We start from the raw sequence: 17530 nt of genomic DNA on the forward strand, positions 1-17530 counted from the left end.
CAACGGACCCTAAATGTAACTTATTCGGGTCACCAAACGGACCCTAAATGTAACTTCTTTGTCATTTAAAAACTTGGAATTTATATTAGTGCTCACACTGTACGCGACGATGTGGGGCAGGTTAAACGAATGATTCGAACGCATATTCCTTTTTCACAATCAATGCCTGCCGTGAGGTAAAGTAGTACTCAGCATGCCTGCAACACGTGTTTCGCATGTCGTCGGATGATGAGACAAATGAGAATATAAGATAAGGTTCCTCCGCTTTGGATGACATTTCCGACCGCACAACAATTATTTCCTTCATTTCACGCGGAGAAAGGTTAACGTCACCTAATTAAGAGTAATTAATCATTAATCGAGGCTCTAAGACAGTTTTAAGAGGGGAGAGTAATCGGAGTCCCGCAATATAAATTGGAGCGAAGAGGAGGCTGATCAAAAACACAAAAGCAGCACTTTCTCTTCTTTCATTTTGTAGTTTGCGATGGCTCTCCGCAGCTCTGCATTTCTTCTGTTTTTGTTGATTGCAATTCCGCTACTTTCTCATGCCGAAATTCCAGATGAGGTGGGTGAAAAGATAAAGCGTATCAATTCCAAGGGACCATATTACGCTCTGGTTGTTGCCGGCCAAGCGGAACTCAAGACAGTTCTGGCTCAGGGATGGTTCCGCCCTGACCGGGACACGCCTTCTCTCGATATCTCTGGTTCTTCTTCTTGTTCTCACTAACTCCATCCTTTTCTATATTTAGTCTCACTCTTAATGTAGAATCAGTTACTAGAGCTATATTGTTAATGGGTGCTTGTTATTATTCTGATGATACAGCTAGAAGGTTCTACGTGGGAGAGGTTCAGGGGTGCAGGACTATTCTCTCTATGAGCGGAAGCGGATCGGTACAAAACTCATTATTATTACTACAATAATATGTGCTTTTATCTATGCTCAGATAGTTTTAAATATTAGTTTAGTATGACTGAAGGATTTAGTGATTGTGGGGTGCACAGGTGAATGCGGCGCAGACGACACAGTTGCTGCTGACTCACTTTCGGGTGAAGGGAGTAATTCACTATGGAAGAGCCGCCAGCGCAAACCCCGGAAGCCTCAGAATTGGTGACGTGGCTATTCCCCAGCAATTCGCACACGTTGGAGTCTGGTATTGGGAGGTACTGTACTACTCTTTATTTTCTTCTCTCGCTCTTTTATCCCATCAGTATTACACTATGATTGGTACTTAAAAGCTGTTTTGATAATTTAATGGAGTGATTTCAGAGATTTGGAGGGGACGAGGGAAGTTACACTAGCAAGATTGCAAACCTGACGTTTGCGGAGTACAACGTTGGAGAAGAGAGTGTTAACAATCGGCTGCAGAGCGTATATTTCCAGCGAGAGACTCTCTACTCGAAGCCCGAAGACGGGAACTCCAAATTCTGGTTTAATGTAGATGACAAGTTGTATGCTACCGCGAAGAGGATCCAGGTATTGTTACGTCATAGATTAAAAGTGGGTTGTCTTGAAGGTTATTGAGTTGCTAAATTGAATGGGGTGACGTCGTCTTTAATGCAGGACACAGAGTTGGACAAGTGCGTGCAGAAATCGCTGATATGTCTGCAAGAGCAGCCGGAGATAAGGAGAGTCGAGAGGGGCGGCAGTGCAAACTTTTATGTGAACAACGAGGCATTCAGAGACTTCCTCCATAACAAGTTGAACATCGCCTCAATCGACACTGAGAGCGCGGCAATAGCAATGGTATATTGATTGACTAACAGAGCTTCAAATTACATATTATTTGCACTACTGGCTAAAATTAAATAAGTTGGGAATAATATGATGTGCAGGTTTGTGCGAGCGAGAAGAAAGCGTTCATTGCGATGAGATCGGTGACGAACTACGCGGGAGGATCTTCTGCAGGAAACGACGCATCTGTCATTCAGCAGCTGTGGAATTCCCATGCTCGTTCGGCAATCGTTGCGTTTTTCAAAGAACTTGCAGCATCGGAGGAATCCAAACTGCGTTCAGTAACTGGCGGTGAAATTTGGTAAATGGGTGTGAAAGATGCAAGGCGTAGCTATAGTATCTATATATATAGATGTATATACGTATGTATGTATATTGTGTCTACGAAAGCTGCTGCTCGTTCAGCTTGAGAATCAGTCCGGCCATTACTATGTATTTGCCTAGTCATGGTGGCAGCTCCATCTAAATAAATTGTCGTACCGTATTCTGATGTGTTATAAGAAATGGTGTAAAAAGTATATGGTGAGTGTCATTATATGAGATTAATGAGCTATAGTTTTTAGAATTTCATTTGAATGTTATGATATTTAATATACTACTGTTATGTAATATTATTTTATTTTATATCAAACTAACATCAAGTCCAGGTCAGAAGTAGTGACATCTACAAGACAAAACCTAAACTAGAACAAAACAAAAAATACAACCAAACTAGAATTTAAAACTTAAAACAACTAACTAGATTAGAATTAAAGTAAAAACTAATCACCACTAAAAAAGGCCCAACAACTGGACCAAGTGTCTGCCAGCAAAAAAAACAAAAACATCCATTTGCTGCACCGAACCTAGCACCATCATAAACCAGCACACAAACAGAGACCAAGCACACATCACCCAAAGGCATTTGATAGTTAATAGTTTGTTATATATATATATATATATAATAAATATTTTTAAAAATTCTATAAAAACTTAAATAAATTATTAAAATACACATTGATCTATGAAATTTTTGTTCCCCTTTCATTTTCTTGGGACATTAGGGTCAATGAGGTCAATGAGGAGAGAATTTGGTGCACAACAATTGGAGTATGGTAAAATTTATTGATATGACCCATAATAGTATATGTTCACTGATAATAAGTCAATTTTTTTGGAATAATGAATAGAAATAACCTTAAATAAATAATGAATAGAAATAATCCTAAAAAAATTCTTAGACCTGCCTGCACTATTCTAATATTTTTTCAATCTGGTTTCACTAAATATTGGAGTTTTTTTGTGTGTTCAACTATTATAAAGCAAACATAAACTTAAAGGATACCCATCTATCACAAATATTGTAGATGACCATAACTATATTTTCTCTCAATCTTAAAAAAAGAAATACAATTATTTCTGAATAAAAATAAAATATTAAAAGAATAGTAGAAAATTTCTAATAAAAAATAAATAAAAGAACAATAGAAAACATCTAATTAGAGTAAAATCATCCATAACTGGAACTACCTTGAATTTTACAAAAGGAAATACTTTTGAAATGGTTAGAAATAGATAAATAAAATAATAAAAGAACAGTAGAAAATTTCTAATAAAATAAAATCCATAACTGGAACTACCTCGAATTTTACAAAAGGGAATAATTTTCAAATGGTTGGAAATAGATGCCATCCATAAATTTAAAATTGCATTAATATGTTGGTAAATAGACTGGCATGTTATCCGGAGTCGTACATAACACATTGATTGAAGTAAGATTCTGCAAACTGAATATAACATGTTTCCTTTTGAACGGACTCAAATGCATAATTAAAAGGATAAGAGAGTGAGTCACACGTTCACTATGTACATTTGACAGTCTCCACATGGCCTTTGGAAGCGAAAGAGTAAAATGCCTTTTGAACATATTTTATCCTACACAAGGAAGGAAAATATACTAAAGAAAATCTAATATATTAATTGGTTCATAATATGATTTTAGGCTTAGAATTATAAAAAATCTATGAATTTCACCAATGTTTGTTAATTTTAACACTAATGAGTAGAATAGGCTAGTTTAAATAATAATATAAAGATTATTTTATAATAAAGTTTAAGAATTTACATTTCAATAGATCATAAAAAATCTTTAAGAGTGAAAATAAAGTCTAGAAAACAAAACGTGTTATACCCTAATCTATTGAGCTTTTAATTAGAAGAAGAGTATGTTTTAGGACCTTTATTGTGCACTTGTTATTTCCCTTTAATTTTTAAGTATTTTTGAGGGACTTCAAATTTTTAAGAAAGATTTTATGGGATTATAATATGCAAGATAACACTTGTAAGGATGGTATTTTTTTTGAATTAAAAGAAGAAAAAATCATTAGAATATTTATCTTGAAGGGTGTAATCTAAATCAAATAACATAGTACAAATATCTTTAAATAGAATTCAAGAAACATAGTTGAGAATCTTATGAAAAGAAGAATTTGTTGAAGTTGAAGAACATTACAAATGTTAACTAAAGAGATTCATTTTTGTAATGAGAAAACCATGAAATTGTATTTTGATGATACTAATTTACATAATACTCCATGGTTGTAAGTTGCTTGGCACTAGTACCTCACACACACAATAAATCAAACAAACAATTTCAAAATATTGATTATGAGAAAAATTGAAATGAAACATTAGTATATGTTAATTCTTTTTTTTTAAAGTCGTCATTAATCCTTGAGCTTAGTCTCAATCATAAGCATTCAGTTGAAGAAAACCTATTATGCTAGAAACCAATGATGAAAACCTCATGATAGAGATTGCAATGAGATGCTCGTCATGTCTCACAAAAATAAGCCTACAAAGCTTGAACAAGAGTCTAGGACTATATTCTAGGGAGACATATTTGTGGTATCACCAAAATTATAAACCAAATGTTTATTTGGAAGGAGAAGCAGATTTTGTAGAGATATGTTCTTTGTCTCACTGATGAGAATCCATTAGAAATAAATAATGGTCATTGGAAGGAAATAATTCATCTTGAGGAGTGATATTATGTTAAAGGTGGCATTGACAAAAGTCTCACCAATTTGTAAACATATTTGGTTATTCCTGAAATGGTCTTTATTTAGAATAAATCTTAAGAAAGGTCTCCCTAAAATATGCACAAATCATTGCACAACAACATGAACATTTGTTTGTAAGAGACCCTTTGGTTTGTTTGAAGTAAGGGCCCATTGGCATGGTTTAGATGATCGTCAGAGAATTAAAAGGATGGCCTTATAATGCAAGTCATCTCATTGGGGTTTTACATTGATGAAAGTATCACTAATATCCACCTAATGAAAACTCATTTAATGAAAACTCATTTGGGTAAACTTGATGATATTACATTATATCAAACTATTGAACCATGTCAGTTAGATTTATCCTGTGTCTCATTAAAATTATTTTGTGAATGTTGATAGATGTGAGGTCGTTATTATAGGAGTACTTAATGTTCTTCCTGATGTTTGATAATTCTCACCACAACAATCTACTCATGAAAGGAGGTTGGTTATCACGAGACGTTTCCTGATAATAAAGGCAATAATTTTTTGGGCACCACAGGGCTTATCAAGGAATCTTTCAAAGATGAAGACTATATAGAGGATTGGATCATTAACTCTTCTACATGCATCCAATATCCTTTCATTTGAATTAACTCACTTAGATTACTATGGTGTGGGCTTGACCAAATCCCTCTAGTCATTCCATGTCTATTTATGATCATAGATAGCTAATGAGGTTAGTTCCACGTGTTGACATAGTACAAATCGTGAGGAAAATAGGGTGTAGGTCATCATTTTATTTTAGAGGCATTCATTTTTGGACTCCCTTGTAATATTTGGAGTTTAATATGCATAGAGATTATATTTGATCAGATTTGTTCTCCTCCCAAAAATCATCAACTCAAAATCATGTAGGAATTTCAACACCTAACTAGAGATATGCCTAATATCTTAGAATATAATTTTATAATTTTTATGGATCTTCTCTCAATTTCTTTTACAATTTTTTTTCTATTATAATTTCAATGAAAATATTATTTTTACTGATTCCTAAATTCAAATATCTTGTGTGCACTTTTCCCTATCATTTGTATGTAATCTATTATTTGAAGATTGATTAGTCGTGAATGGTGAATATTATATTCTTTACAAGGTTGTATTAATCCCCTATCTTCATAAAGAGATAAAGTTACAAATATTTAGATAGTGTAGTGTTATGATCCAATTGGATTCTTAGTGAAACTATAGGATGGAAGGTGCACGGGGGGCAGGGTGGTGCGTTTTTTGGGGGGTGACAAATGAATACTGGGAGATTTGGGGAAAAAATTATCTTGAGGGGTGATATTATTTTGATGGGTGACATTGACAAAAGTCTTACCACTATGTAGACATCCTTGGGTCTTCTGGAAATGGTATTTATTTAGAATAAATCTTAAGAAAGGTCTCCCTAAAATATACATAAACCGTTGCACAACAATATGAATAGTTGTCGGTAACCTCGATGATCACTAAGATATTGAAATTCCAACCCTATGGATGATGTTACACTGCTGTGATGAACAATGTCAATGAGATATATCCTATGTCTCACTAAAATCATTTTGTAAAACCTGATAAATGTAAGGTCCTTATCTTAGCAATCCTTAATGTTCTTCTTGATGTTTGATAATTTGTACCACAACAATCTACTCATTAAATGAGGTTGGTTATCACAAGACTTTTCCTCATAGTAATTAAGGTAGTAATGTTTTGGGTGCCAAAGGGCTTATCAGGGAATCTTTCAAAGATAAAGACTATATAGAGGATTAGATCATTAACTCTTTTGCATGCATCCAATATCCTTTCATTTGGATTAACTCACTCAGATTACTATGGTATGGGCTGGATCAAATTTCTCCAATCATTCCATGTTTATTTATCATCATAGATAGCTTCTAAGGCCAGTTTCACATGCCAACAAAGTAAAAATCACAAGAAAAATAGGTTGTAGGCCATCATTTATTTTAGAGGCATTCATTTTTGGCCTCCCTTGTCACATTTGATGTTTAATTTTCTTAGAGATTAGATTTGATCAAATTCATTCTCCTTCCCAAACTCAACTCATAATTAGGTTTGAATTTCAACACCTAACTAGAGCTATGCCTAATATCTTAGAAGATAATTTAAAAAAATAAAATTTGGGATCTTCTCTCAATTTATTTTACAATTTTTTTTTCTATTTGATTGTAAACAATCCTTTTATAATTTCAATGAAATTATTATTTTTACCTATTCCTAAATTTAAATATCTTGTGCATGCTTTTCCCTATTATTTGCATCTAATCCATTATTTGAAGATTGATTGGTCTTGAATAGTGAATATTATATTCTTCACAAGGTTGTATTAATCCATTATCTTCATAAATAGATAAAGTTAACAAATATTTAGATAGTGTAATGTTATGATCCTATTGGATTCAAAGTGAAACTATAGGATGAATGAGATCAATTGCTCAATCTTGGTGTATCACCACATTTCTTCTTATGAAAATCCTTCTCAGTTTTAATCAATAGGTAGTAGTTTAAGTGTATCCTAATGGTAAAGGAAGTTAACATTCTCTTGAGGTTGAGCCTTACCTTTCAAGTCCCACACTTGGATAATTTTTCCATGGTTTACAAAGTTGTTTATATCACTGACCATCATCTAAAAAAGTGTGAAAATCTTTGTGACAACAATAATTTATGTGACTCTTTAATAAATATAAACAACTTCCTATTTCAGACTTTGCACCATTATTTATTAACATATTTAGAAAATTGGTATTAGATGATGTTCTTACCAAGCAAAGTGGGATAGGGCCCAAACCCTTAAAACAAAAACATCAAGTCCAAAAAAAGGTAGAAATAGGGTCACAAGTTGTAACATTAACTAAAAATTAAAACATAAGGAAACTTAAATAGGGAATAACTGACCAAAGAACCCAACTGTAAACCAACAATTGACAACCAACAACCACACACCAGTGAGCTAGAAACCACAAACAAAAACACAAAAAGCCCAAAAAAAGAAAAATCAATACCAAACACCAGGAATCCAAACATAAAAACCAACCCTAATCAACCACCAAACATATAACATCTATAGCTACCTCTGCAACTCATTGAGCTTATCTAGAAAGGAATATTGTTTAGTAGGACAAGAAGGAGTGGCATCTCCTAGGCTAGAAACCTATTTAGCACTTTTTTGTAGTAACTCCTCCTTATTAAGAGATTCCTCCCCTTTCTTTCTTTTTATCTTTCTTTGAACCTCAGGCTCTTCCTTAACCCTACTAATGAGAGACTCCATCCTCTTCTATGCAAAAATAGCTCCTTTAGTTGTTCCCCGATATTCTCTTAAGAAACCTTCACATAGCCTAGAGAATTAACAATCTCATATTTTTCCTAATTAGTAGGAACCATAGAATGAATCTTAGAAATATGTTTCTCTAGAAACTCCCAATAATTTAATTCAAGTCCCCTAGGTCTTTACCCACTTTCCACAAATCATCATCCCCATATACTAAGGGTCTAGTCTTCTTCTTTCTATTCCACTTTCCCAAGAAATATTAAGTTGAAACAAGAGCCACCTGATGACCACCTTCAACCTATTATAACAAATAGCTAGCTCATTGGAGTGTAAGGTCAAAGCCTTTAAGTCAAAACCACCATCCTCTAATCTAGGCATAACCCAAATTGATCTTGGAAGAGAGGGTGAAATAAATGAATATTGGGAGAATTGGGAAAAAAGTAGTGGTTGGAGTGATCTTGTGTCCAGGTGGTTTCTGTCTCCCAAGAAGACCAGACCTCAACAATTTTCTCAATCTACTCAAGCTGATCATCTTTTATGCATTTAGTTTTATGATCTAGAAGGATCCTTGCATTAAAATAGGGGAATCTCTAGGGGTAACTTTGGGGTTCTACAAATGCTTAAGAAAGAGGACTAAACATAGGGAAACGTGAGGTTTTTCAAGTCTGTAATCAAATCAGGGGTTTTTTATATAATGTGGTTCATATGGAATGTATAGAACCTAAACAAGAACCCCTATTGAAGAGGAAAACTACCCTTAACTTTAGACTTTATAAAAGACATGGAAAGTGATGATAAAACCCAAAATAGAAAACAAAATTTCATATCCTTCCAAAAATGACTCAACATGGGAAAAAGGTGAGAGTGAAAATGTTTTAGATTAAGGTAAAAATAGGTTTTGAAGGAAACCAAAACCATATAACAAAAGAAAAATATCAGCATCAGGGTATGTGCAGGATCATGGTGTACCAAACTATGGCCTTAAGTGGCAGTGAAAAATCAGCAAATCAGGGTTATGTCAACTTGACACATAATTTTAAAGTGGTTATGAACTTTATATCAAAAATTTGTAAGAAAATAATCTATAGGAAATTGAATGTAGTTTCTAAACTACTAGACCTTATCTGCAGAAAAAAAATTTGATTGGTCAAAAGTTTGGATTTTAATGTAGTACTACGAAAATTTTAGGGCAAAAATAAAAAGTAGGTGTATGTCTGACAACCTTAATCAAAATCAAATGATAATTTTTTTAATATAATTATAGATATAAAAAGTAGACTCATGCCCAAATGTGATGCATATTTTTGGGTATTTTTATTCCAAATAAATAATTAAATATGAATTTTCTACCAAAACTTTTTTGGAAAAAAAAAACTTCCGTGTCTGACCACCTTAACCAATAGAAAATTTTACCAAATTTTTTTAAAATTTATTTTTCATATAGTAGGTGAAGCATAGAATGTGATGCAACTTTTAGATTTAAAAAATGTTATATTGTTTGAAAGTTATAGCTATTTTTCAATCAGTATGTCAATCAACACTTAACAATAATCTTCATTGAAAATTAACTAATAAATACTTATCAAACTTAGAATTTGACTGCAATTATATCAATGGAATCTTGAGAGTGATATTAAAAAACCCTTTTTGTTTCATTCAATTTCGATCAAAATAACATTATCAGATGGCTACCCGAAGTCTGAGTGTCACTAAAACCCTTCTCAAACACATTTTTTGGGTTGAGCAAAAAGGCTTGGTAAATACCAGGCCTAATCGGATATCCAATCAGCCCTGGCAATTTTACACTCCTATTTAGAGGGAAATTACAAAAGGGGGATTATTTTAAATTTTAAATTTGGAGGGAGACAAATTTAAGAGGAAATAAATTTAAGAGGGAAACTTTAGATAGTTTAAGAGGAAAATTTATTCTAGAAAAGTGTGGACATTAATATTGTTACTATTATATATTACTATAATTATTATTACATTATAGTAATATGTATGATCATTATTATTAAATATATATAATAGTATTATATGACTAAATTATTATATATAATAATATATATGGTTGCTATTAAATTATTAAATCTATAATCTAGTAACATATATGACTATTATTGTTATATAATCTAATATATTATTATTATTATATTAAACTATACAATATTATGCAATTATTAAATATAATATTGTCCCTTCAACCCATATGAATGATTCTAATATGTCCCTAGGGGTCCTAGGAACCCTAGGGACACATGTCATCATGGAATATGTCAAATGGGGTCACAGGTCACCCTATGATCCCCTTCGACCCATATGAACGATTCTAATATGTCCCTAGGAACATATGCCATCATGGAATCTGTTGAAGGGGGTCACATGAAACCCTATGACCCCCTTCGACCCATATGAATGATTCTAACATGTCTCTAGGGGTCCTAGGACCCCTAGGGACATATGTCATCATGGAATGTGTCAAAGGGGGTCATAGGTCAATCTATGACCCACTTCGAACCATATGAATGATCATAATAAGTCCTTAGTGGTCTGAGGACCCCTAGGGACATATGTCGTCATGATATGGGTCGAAAGGGGTCATAGGTCACCCTATGACCCCCTTTAACACATAAAAATGATTCTAATATGTCCTTAGGGGTCCTAGGACCCCTAAGGACATAAGTCATCATGTAATGGGTCAAAGGAGGTAATAGGTCACCCTATGACCCCCTTCGACCCATATAAATGATTATAAGGTCATAGATCACCCTATGACCCCCTTCAACCCATATGAACAATTATAATATGTCCCTAGGGGTCCTAAGACCCCTAAGGACATATATCATCATGTAATGGGTTGAAGGGACCTATGACCCACTTTGACCAATGAATAACTCTAATATGTCCTTAGGGGTCCTAGGACCCCTAGGGACATATGTCATCATAGAATGGGTCAAAGGGGGTCATAGGTCAACCTATGAACCCATTCGACCCATATGAACAATTCTAATATGTCCCTAGGGGTCCTAGGACCCCTAGGAACATATGTCAACATGGAATGTTTCGAAGGGCATCATAGGTCACCCTATGACCCCATTCGACACAAGAACTATTCTAATATGTCCCTAGGCATCCTAGGAACCCTAGGGACATATGTCATCATGGAATGTATTGAAAGGGGTCATAGTTCATCTTATGACCACCTTCGACACATAATAATGATTCTAATATGTCCCTAGGAGTCCTAGGACCCATAGGGACATATGTCATCATGGAATGTGTCGAAGGGGGTCATAGGTCACCCTATGACTCCCTTTGACACATAAGAATGACTATAATATGTCCCTAGGGGTCCTAGGGACATATGTTGTCATGGAATGAGTCGAAGGGGGTCATAGGTCAACCTATGCCCCCCTTCGACACATAAGTGCAATTTTAAAATCTTCGTAGGGGTCCTCGGACCCCTAGGGACATATGTCATCATGTAATGGGTCGAGGGGGGTCATAGGTCACCCTATGACCCCCTTTGACCCATATGAACAATTCTAATATGTCCATAGGGGTCCTAGGAACCCTAGGGACATATATCGTCATATAATGGGTCGAAGCACCTATATTAATGATTCTAATATGTCCCTAGGGGTCCTAGGAAAACCTAGAGGATTCTAATATGTCATCATGGAATGGGTTGAAGGGGGTCATAGGAAAACCTATGACCCCCTTTGATCCATATGAACGATTCTAATATGTCCTTAGGGGTCCTAGGAACGTTAGGGACATATGTCATCATGGAATGAGTCCAAGGCAGTCATAGGTCACCCTAAGACCCCCTTCGACACATAAGAACGATTCTAATATGTCCCTAAGTATCTTAGGACCCCTAGGGACATATGTTGTCATGCAATCTATCGAAGGGGGTCATAGGTCATCCTATGACCCCCTTCGACCAATAAGAATGATTCTAGGGGTCTTAGGACCCCTAGGGACATATGTCATCATGCTATGTGTCAAATGGGGTCATAGGGTGACCTATGACCCCCTTCGACACATCAGAACAACTCTAATATGTCCTTGGGGTTCCTAAGATCTCCAGGGACATATGTCATCATGGAATGTGTCAAAGCCATAAGAATGATTCTAGGGGTCCTAGGACCCCTAGGGACATATGTCATCATGGAATGTTTCGAAGCCCTTCAGCACATAAGAACAACTCTAATATGTCCCTAGGGGTCCTAGGATCCCTAGGGACATATGTCATTATGGAATGTGTCTAAGGGGGTCATAGGTCACCATATGACCCCCTTCGACACATAAGAACAATTTTAATATGTCCATTGGGGTCCTAGAACCCTTACAGAAATATGTCATCATCAAATAGGTCAAAGGGGGTCATAGGTCACCCTATGACCCCCTTCGACACATAAGAATAATTCTAATATGTCCCTAGGGGTCCTAGGACCCCTAGGGACATATGTCATCATGTAATGGGTCGAAGGGGGTCATAAGTCACCCTATGACCCCTTTCGGACCATATGAATGATTATAATATGTCCCTAGGGGTCCTAGGACCTGTAGGGACATATATTGTCATGTACTGGGTTGAAGGGGGTCATACGCTAACCTATGACCCCCTTCAACGCATATGAACGATTCTAATATTTCCTTATTGGTCCTAGGACCCCTAGGGCCATATGTCACCATGGAATGGGTCGAAGGGAGTCATAAGTCAACCTATGACTTGCTTCAACCCATATGAATGATTCTAATATGTCCTTAGGGGTCCTACGACCCCTAGGAACATATTTCATCATCGAATGTGTTGAAGGGGGTCATAGGTTGACCTATGACCCCCTTCGACAATAAGAACGATTCTAATATGTCCCTAGGGGTCCTAGGACCCCTAGAGACATATGTCATCATGGAAATTGTTGAAGGGGGTCATAAGTCAACCTATGACACGCTTCGATCGATATGAATGATTCTAATATGTCTATAGGGTTCCTAAGAACCCTAGGAACATATATCGTCATTGAATGTGTTGAAGGGGGTTATAGGGCCCTTCGACACATAAAAATAGTTCTAATATGTATGTCATCATGGAATGTGTCGAATGACTTATGACCCCTTTCGACCCATAAGAATGATTCTAATATGACCCTAGGGGTCTTAGGACCCCTAGGGACATATGTCATTATGGAATGTGTCAAAGCGTGTCATAGGTCACACTATGACCCCCTTCGACACATAAGAACGATTCTAATATGTCCCTAAGGGTACTAGGACCCCTAGGGACATATGTCATCATGGAATGGGTCGAAGGGGCTCACAGGTCACCCTATGACCCCCTTTGACACATAAAAATTATTCTACTATGTCCCTAGGGGTCCTACGACCCCTAGGGACATATGTCACCATGTAATGGGTCAAAGGGGATGATAGGTCAACCTATGACCTTCTTTGACCCATATGAATGATTCTAATATGTCCCTAGGAGTGTTGGGACCCCTAGGGACATATGTCGTCATGTGAGGGGTTGAAGGGGGTCATAGGTCACCCTATGAGCCCCTTTCACACATAAAAACAATTCTAATATGTCCCTAGGAGTCCTAGGACCCCTAACGACATATGTCATCATGGAATGTGTTGAAAGGGGTCATAGGTCATCCTATGACTCCCTTCGACCGATATGAACGGTTCTAATATGTCCCTAGGGTTCTTAGGACCCCTAGGGACATATGTCATCATGTAATGGGTCAAAGGGGGTCATTGGCCTCCTTATGAACCCCTCTAATGCAAAAGAATGATTCTAGAATGTTCCAAGGGGTTCTAGGACCCCTAGGGACATATGTCATCATGGAATGTGTTGAAGGGGGTCATAGGTCACCCTATGAACCCCTTTGACACATAAGAACGATTCTAGTATTTCCCTATGGGTCCTAGGACCCCTAGGGCCATGTTTCATCATGGAATGGGTTGAAGGGGGTCATAGGTCACACTATGACCCCCTTCGACCCATAAGAATGATTATAATTTGTACCTTGGGGTCCTAGAACCCCTAGGGACATATGTTGTCTTGTAATGCATCGAAGGGGATCATAGGTCACCCTATGACACCTTTTGACCAATATGAACAATTCTAATATGTTCCTTGGGGTCCTAAGACCCCTAGGGACATATGTCATAATGGAATGGGTCGAAGTGGGTCATAGGTTACCCTATGACCCCTTTTGACACATAAGAACAAGTCTAATATATCCCTAGGGGTCCTAGGACACCGAGGGACATATGTCATCATACCCATAATAATGATTCTAATATGCCCCTAGGGGTCCTAGGTCACCTAGGGACATATGTCGTCATGGAAAGTGGCAAAGGGGGTCATAGGTCACCCAATGACCCCCTTCTATCCATAAGAATGATTCTAATATGTCCTTAGGGATCGCATTACCCATAGAGACATATGTCATCATGTAATGGGTCGAAGGGGGTCATAGGTCATCCTATGACACCCTTCAACCTATAAGAATGACTCTAATATGTTCTTAGGGATCCTAGCACCATAGAGACATATGCCATCATGGAATCTGTCAAAGGGGGTCATAGGGTTCAACACATAAGAACAATTCTAGTATGTCCCTAGGGGTCCCAAGACCCCTAGGGACATATGTCATCATGGAATGGGTTGAAAGGGGTCATAGGTCACCCTATGACTCCCTTTAACATATAAGAATGATTATAAAGTGTCCATAAGGATCCTAGAAACCCTAGGGACATATGTCATCATGTAATGTGTCGGAGGGGGTCATAGATCACCCTATGACCCCCTTCGACATATATGAACGATTCTAATATGTCCTAGCGATCCTAAGACCCCTAGGGACATATGTCATCATGTAATGGGTCAAAGGGGGTCATAGGTCACCCTATGACACCTTTTAACCCATATGAATGATTCTAATATGTTCCTAAGAGTCCTAGGACCCCTACGGACATATGTCGTCATAGAATTGGTCCAATTGACCTATGAGCCCATTCAACCCATATGAATGATTGTAATATGTCCCTAGGGGTCCTAGGACACCTAGGGACATATGTCTTCATGGAATGTGATGAAGGGGGTCATAGGTCACATTATGATGCCCTTCGACACATAAGAACAATTCTAATATGTCTCTAGGGGTCTTAGGATGGCTAGGGAGATATGTCATCATGGAATGTGTCGAGGGGGGTCATAGGTCACCCTCTGACCCCATTCGATATGTAAGAACGATTCTAATATGTCCCTAGGTGTCCTAGGACCCCTAGGGACATATTTTCTCATGTAATGGGTCAAAGGGGGTCATAGTACACCCTCTGACTCCCTTCAAGAAATATGAACGATACTAATATGTCCCTAGGCGTCCTAGGACTCCTAAGGACATATGTCATCATGTAATGGGTCAAAGGGGTTCATAGGTCAACCTATGACCCCCTTCGAACCATATGAACAATTCTAATATGTCCCTAAGGGTCCTATGACCCCTAGGGACATATATTGTCATGTAATGGATTAACCTATGACCCCATTCGATCCATATAAATGATTCTAATATGTCCCTAGAGGTTGTAGGACCCCTAGGGACATATGTCATCATAGAATGGGTTGAAGGGGGTACAGGTCAACCTATGACCCCCTTCGATCGATGTGAATGATTCTAATATGTACCTAGGGGTCCTAGGAACCGTAGGGACATATGTCATCATGGAATGTGTCAAACGTGGTGATAGGTCACCCTATGACCACCTTTGACATATAAGAATGATTGTAATATGTCCCTAGGGGTCCTAGAACCCCTCAAGACATATGTCATGATGGAATGTGTCAAAGGACCTATGACCCCCTTTGACTCATACGAACAACTCTAATATGTCCCTAGGGGTCCTACATATGTCAACATGGAATGTGTCGAAGGGGGTCATAGGTCAGCCTATGATTCTCTTCGACACATAAGAATGATTCTAATATGTCCCTATTGGTCCTAGGACTCCTAGGGACTTATGTTCTCATGGAATGGACCAAAGGGGATCATAAGTCACCCTATGACCCCCTTTGACACATAAGAACTATTCTAATATGTCCCAAAGGGTCTTAGAACCCTTGAGGACATATGTCATCATGTAATGGGTCAAAGGGGGTCATAGGTCATGCTATGAACCACTTTGTACAATATGATAGATTCTAATATGTCCCTAGGGGTCCTAGGACCCCTACGGACATATGTCATCATATATTGTGTCAAAGGGGGTCATAGGTCACCCTATGAACTCGTTTGACCCATATGAACAATTCTAATATGTCCCTAGGGTTCCCCCCTAGGGATATATGTCATCATGAAATGATCCAAAGGGGGTTATAGGTCAACCTATGACCCCCTTTGACGCATATGAATGATTCTAATATGTCCCTTGGACCTCTAGAGAAATATGTTATGATAGAATGTGTCAAAGGGGTCATACGTCACCCTATAACCCCCTTGATTGATTCTAATATATCCCTAGTAGTCATAGGACTTCTAAGGACATATGTCATCATGGAATGTGTCGAAGGGGGTAATAGGTTGTCCTATGACTCCTTTTAACCCATAATAGCAATTCTAGGGGTCCTATGACCCGTAGGGACATATGTCATCATGAAATGTGTTGAAGGGGGTCATAGGTCAGCCTAATACCCCTTTGACACATAAGAATGATTCAAATATGTCACTAGGGGTTCTAGGACCCCTAGGGACATATGTTGTCATCGAATGTGTCGAAGGGGGTCATAGCTCACCCTATGAACCACTTGGACACATAATAAATTATTCTAATATGTCCCTAGGGGTCCCAAGAGCCCTAGAGGCATATGTCATCATGAAATATGTCGAAGGGGCCATATGTCACCCTATGATCCCTTTCGACATATAAGAACAATTCTAACATGTCCCTAGGTGTCCTAGGACCCCTAGGGACATATGTCATCATGTAGTGGGTTAGATGGGGTAATAAGTCACCCTATTACTGCATTTGATCCATATGAACGATTCTAATATGTCCCTAGGGGTCCTAGGACACCTAGCGACATATGCCATCATGTCATGGGTTGAAGGGGGTCATAGGTCTTCTTATGATCCCCTTCGACCCATATGAACGATTCTAATATCTCCCTAGGGATCCTAGGATCCCTAGGGACATATATCATCATCTAATGGGTCGAAGGGGGTCATAGGTCACTCTATGACATCCTTCAACCCATATGAATGATTCTAATATGTCCCTAGGGGTTTTAGGACCCCTAGTGACACATGTCATCATGGAATGGGTCAAAGAGGGTCATAGGTGAACCAATGACCCCCTTCGAACCATATGTACGATTCTAATATGTCCCTAGGTGTCCTAACACCCCTAGGGACATATGTCATCATGGATAGT

At 37.5% G+C, this 17530-nt stretch overlaps 1 protein-coding gene across 1 annotated transcript; it reads left to right on the top strand.

Moving 5' to 3' along the window:
- Window positions 1-443: 443 nt before the first annotated feature.
- Window positions 444-2236, top strand: LOC149528629 (bark storage protein A-like). Its single transcript, XM_089808500.1, has 6 exons — window positions 444-704; window positions 824-891; window positions 1003-1161; window positions 1268-1474; window positions 1562-1744; window positions 1834-2236. Exons 1-6 carry the CDS (start codon window positions 485-487, stop codon window positions 2035-2037), a joined length of 1041 nt encoding a protein of 346 aa, XP_089664626.1. The 5' UTR covers window positions 444-484; the 3' UTR covers window positions 2038-2236.
- The last annotated feature ends 15294 nt before the right edge of the window (window positions 2237-17530 follow it).

The sequence above is a fragment of the Cupressus sempervirens genome, chromosome 11, assembly GCF_028749045.1.
Source record: "Cupressus sempervirens isolate cs-2001-9-10 chromosome 11, ASM2874904v1, whole genome shotgun sequence".
Classification (NCBI taxonomy): domain Eukaryota; kingdom Viridiplantae; phylum Streptophyta; class Pinopsida; order Cupressales; family Cupressaceae; genus Cupressus; species Cupressus sempervirens.

Excerpts from the sequence above, each read along its gene's own strand:
- LOC149528629 (XM_089808500.1), top strand. The coding sequence starts at position 485 with ATGGCTCTCCGCAGCTCTGCATTTCTTCTGTTTTTGTTGATTGCAATT. Across the intron at positions 1,162-1,267 it reads TTGGAGTCTGGTATTGGGAG|AGATTTGGAGGGGACGAGGG; the intron begins GTACTGTACTAC and ends GAGTGATTTCAG. Across the intron at positions 1,475-1,561 it reads CTACCGCGAAGAGGATCCAG|GACACAGAGTTGGACAAGTG; the intron begins GTATTGTTACGT and ends TCTTTAATGCAG.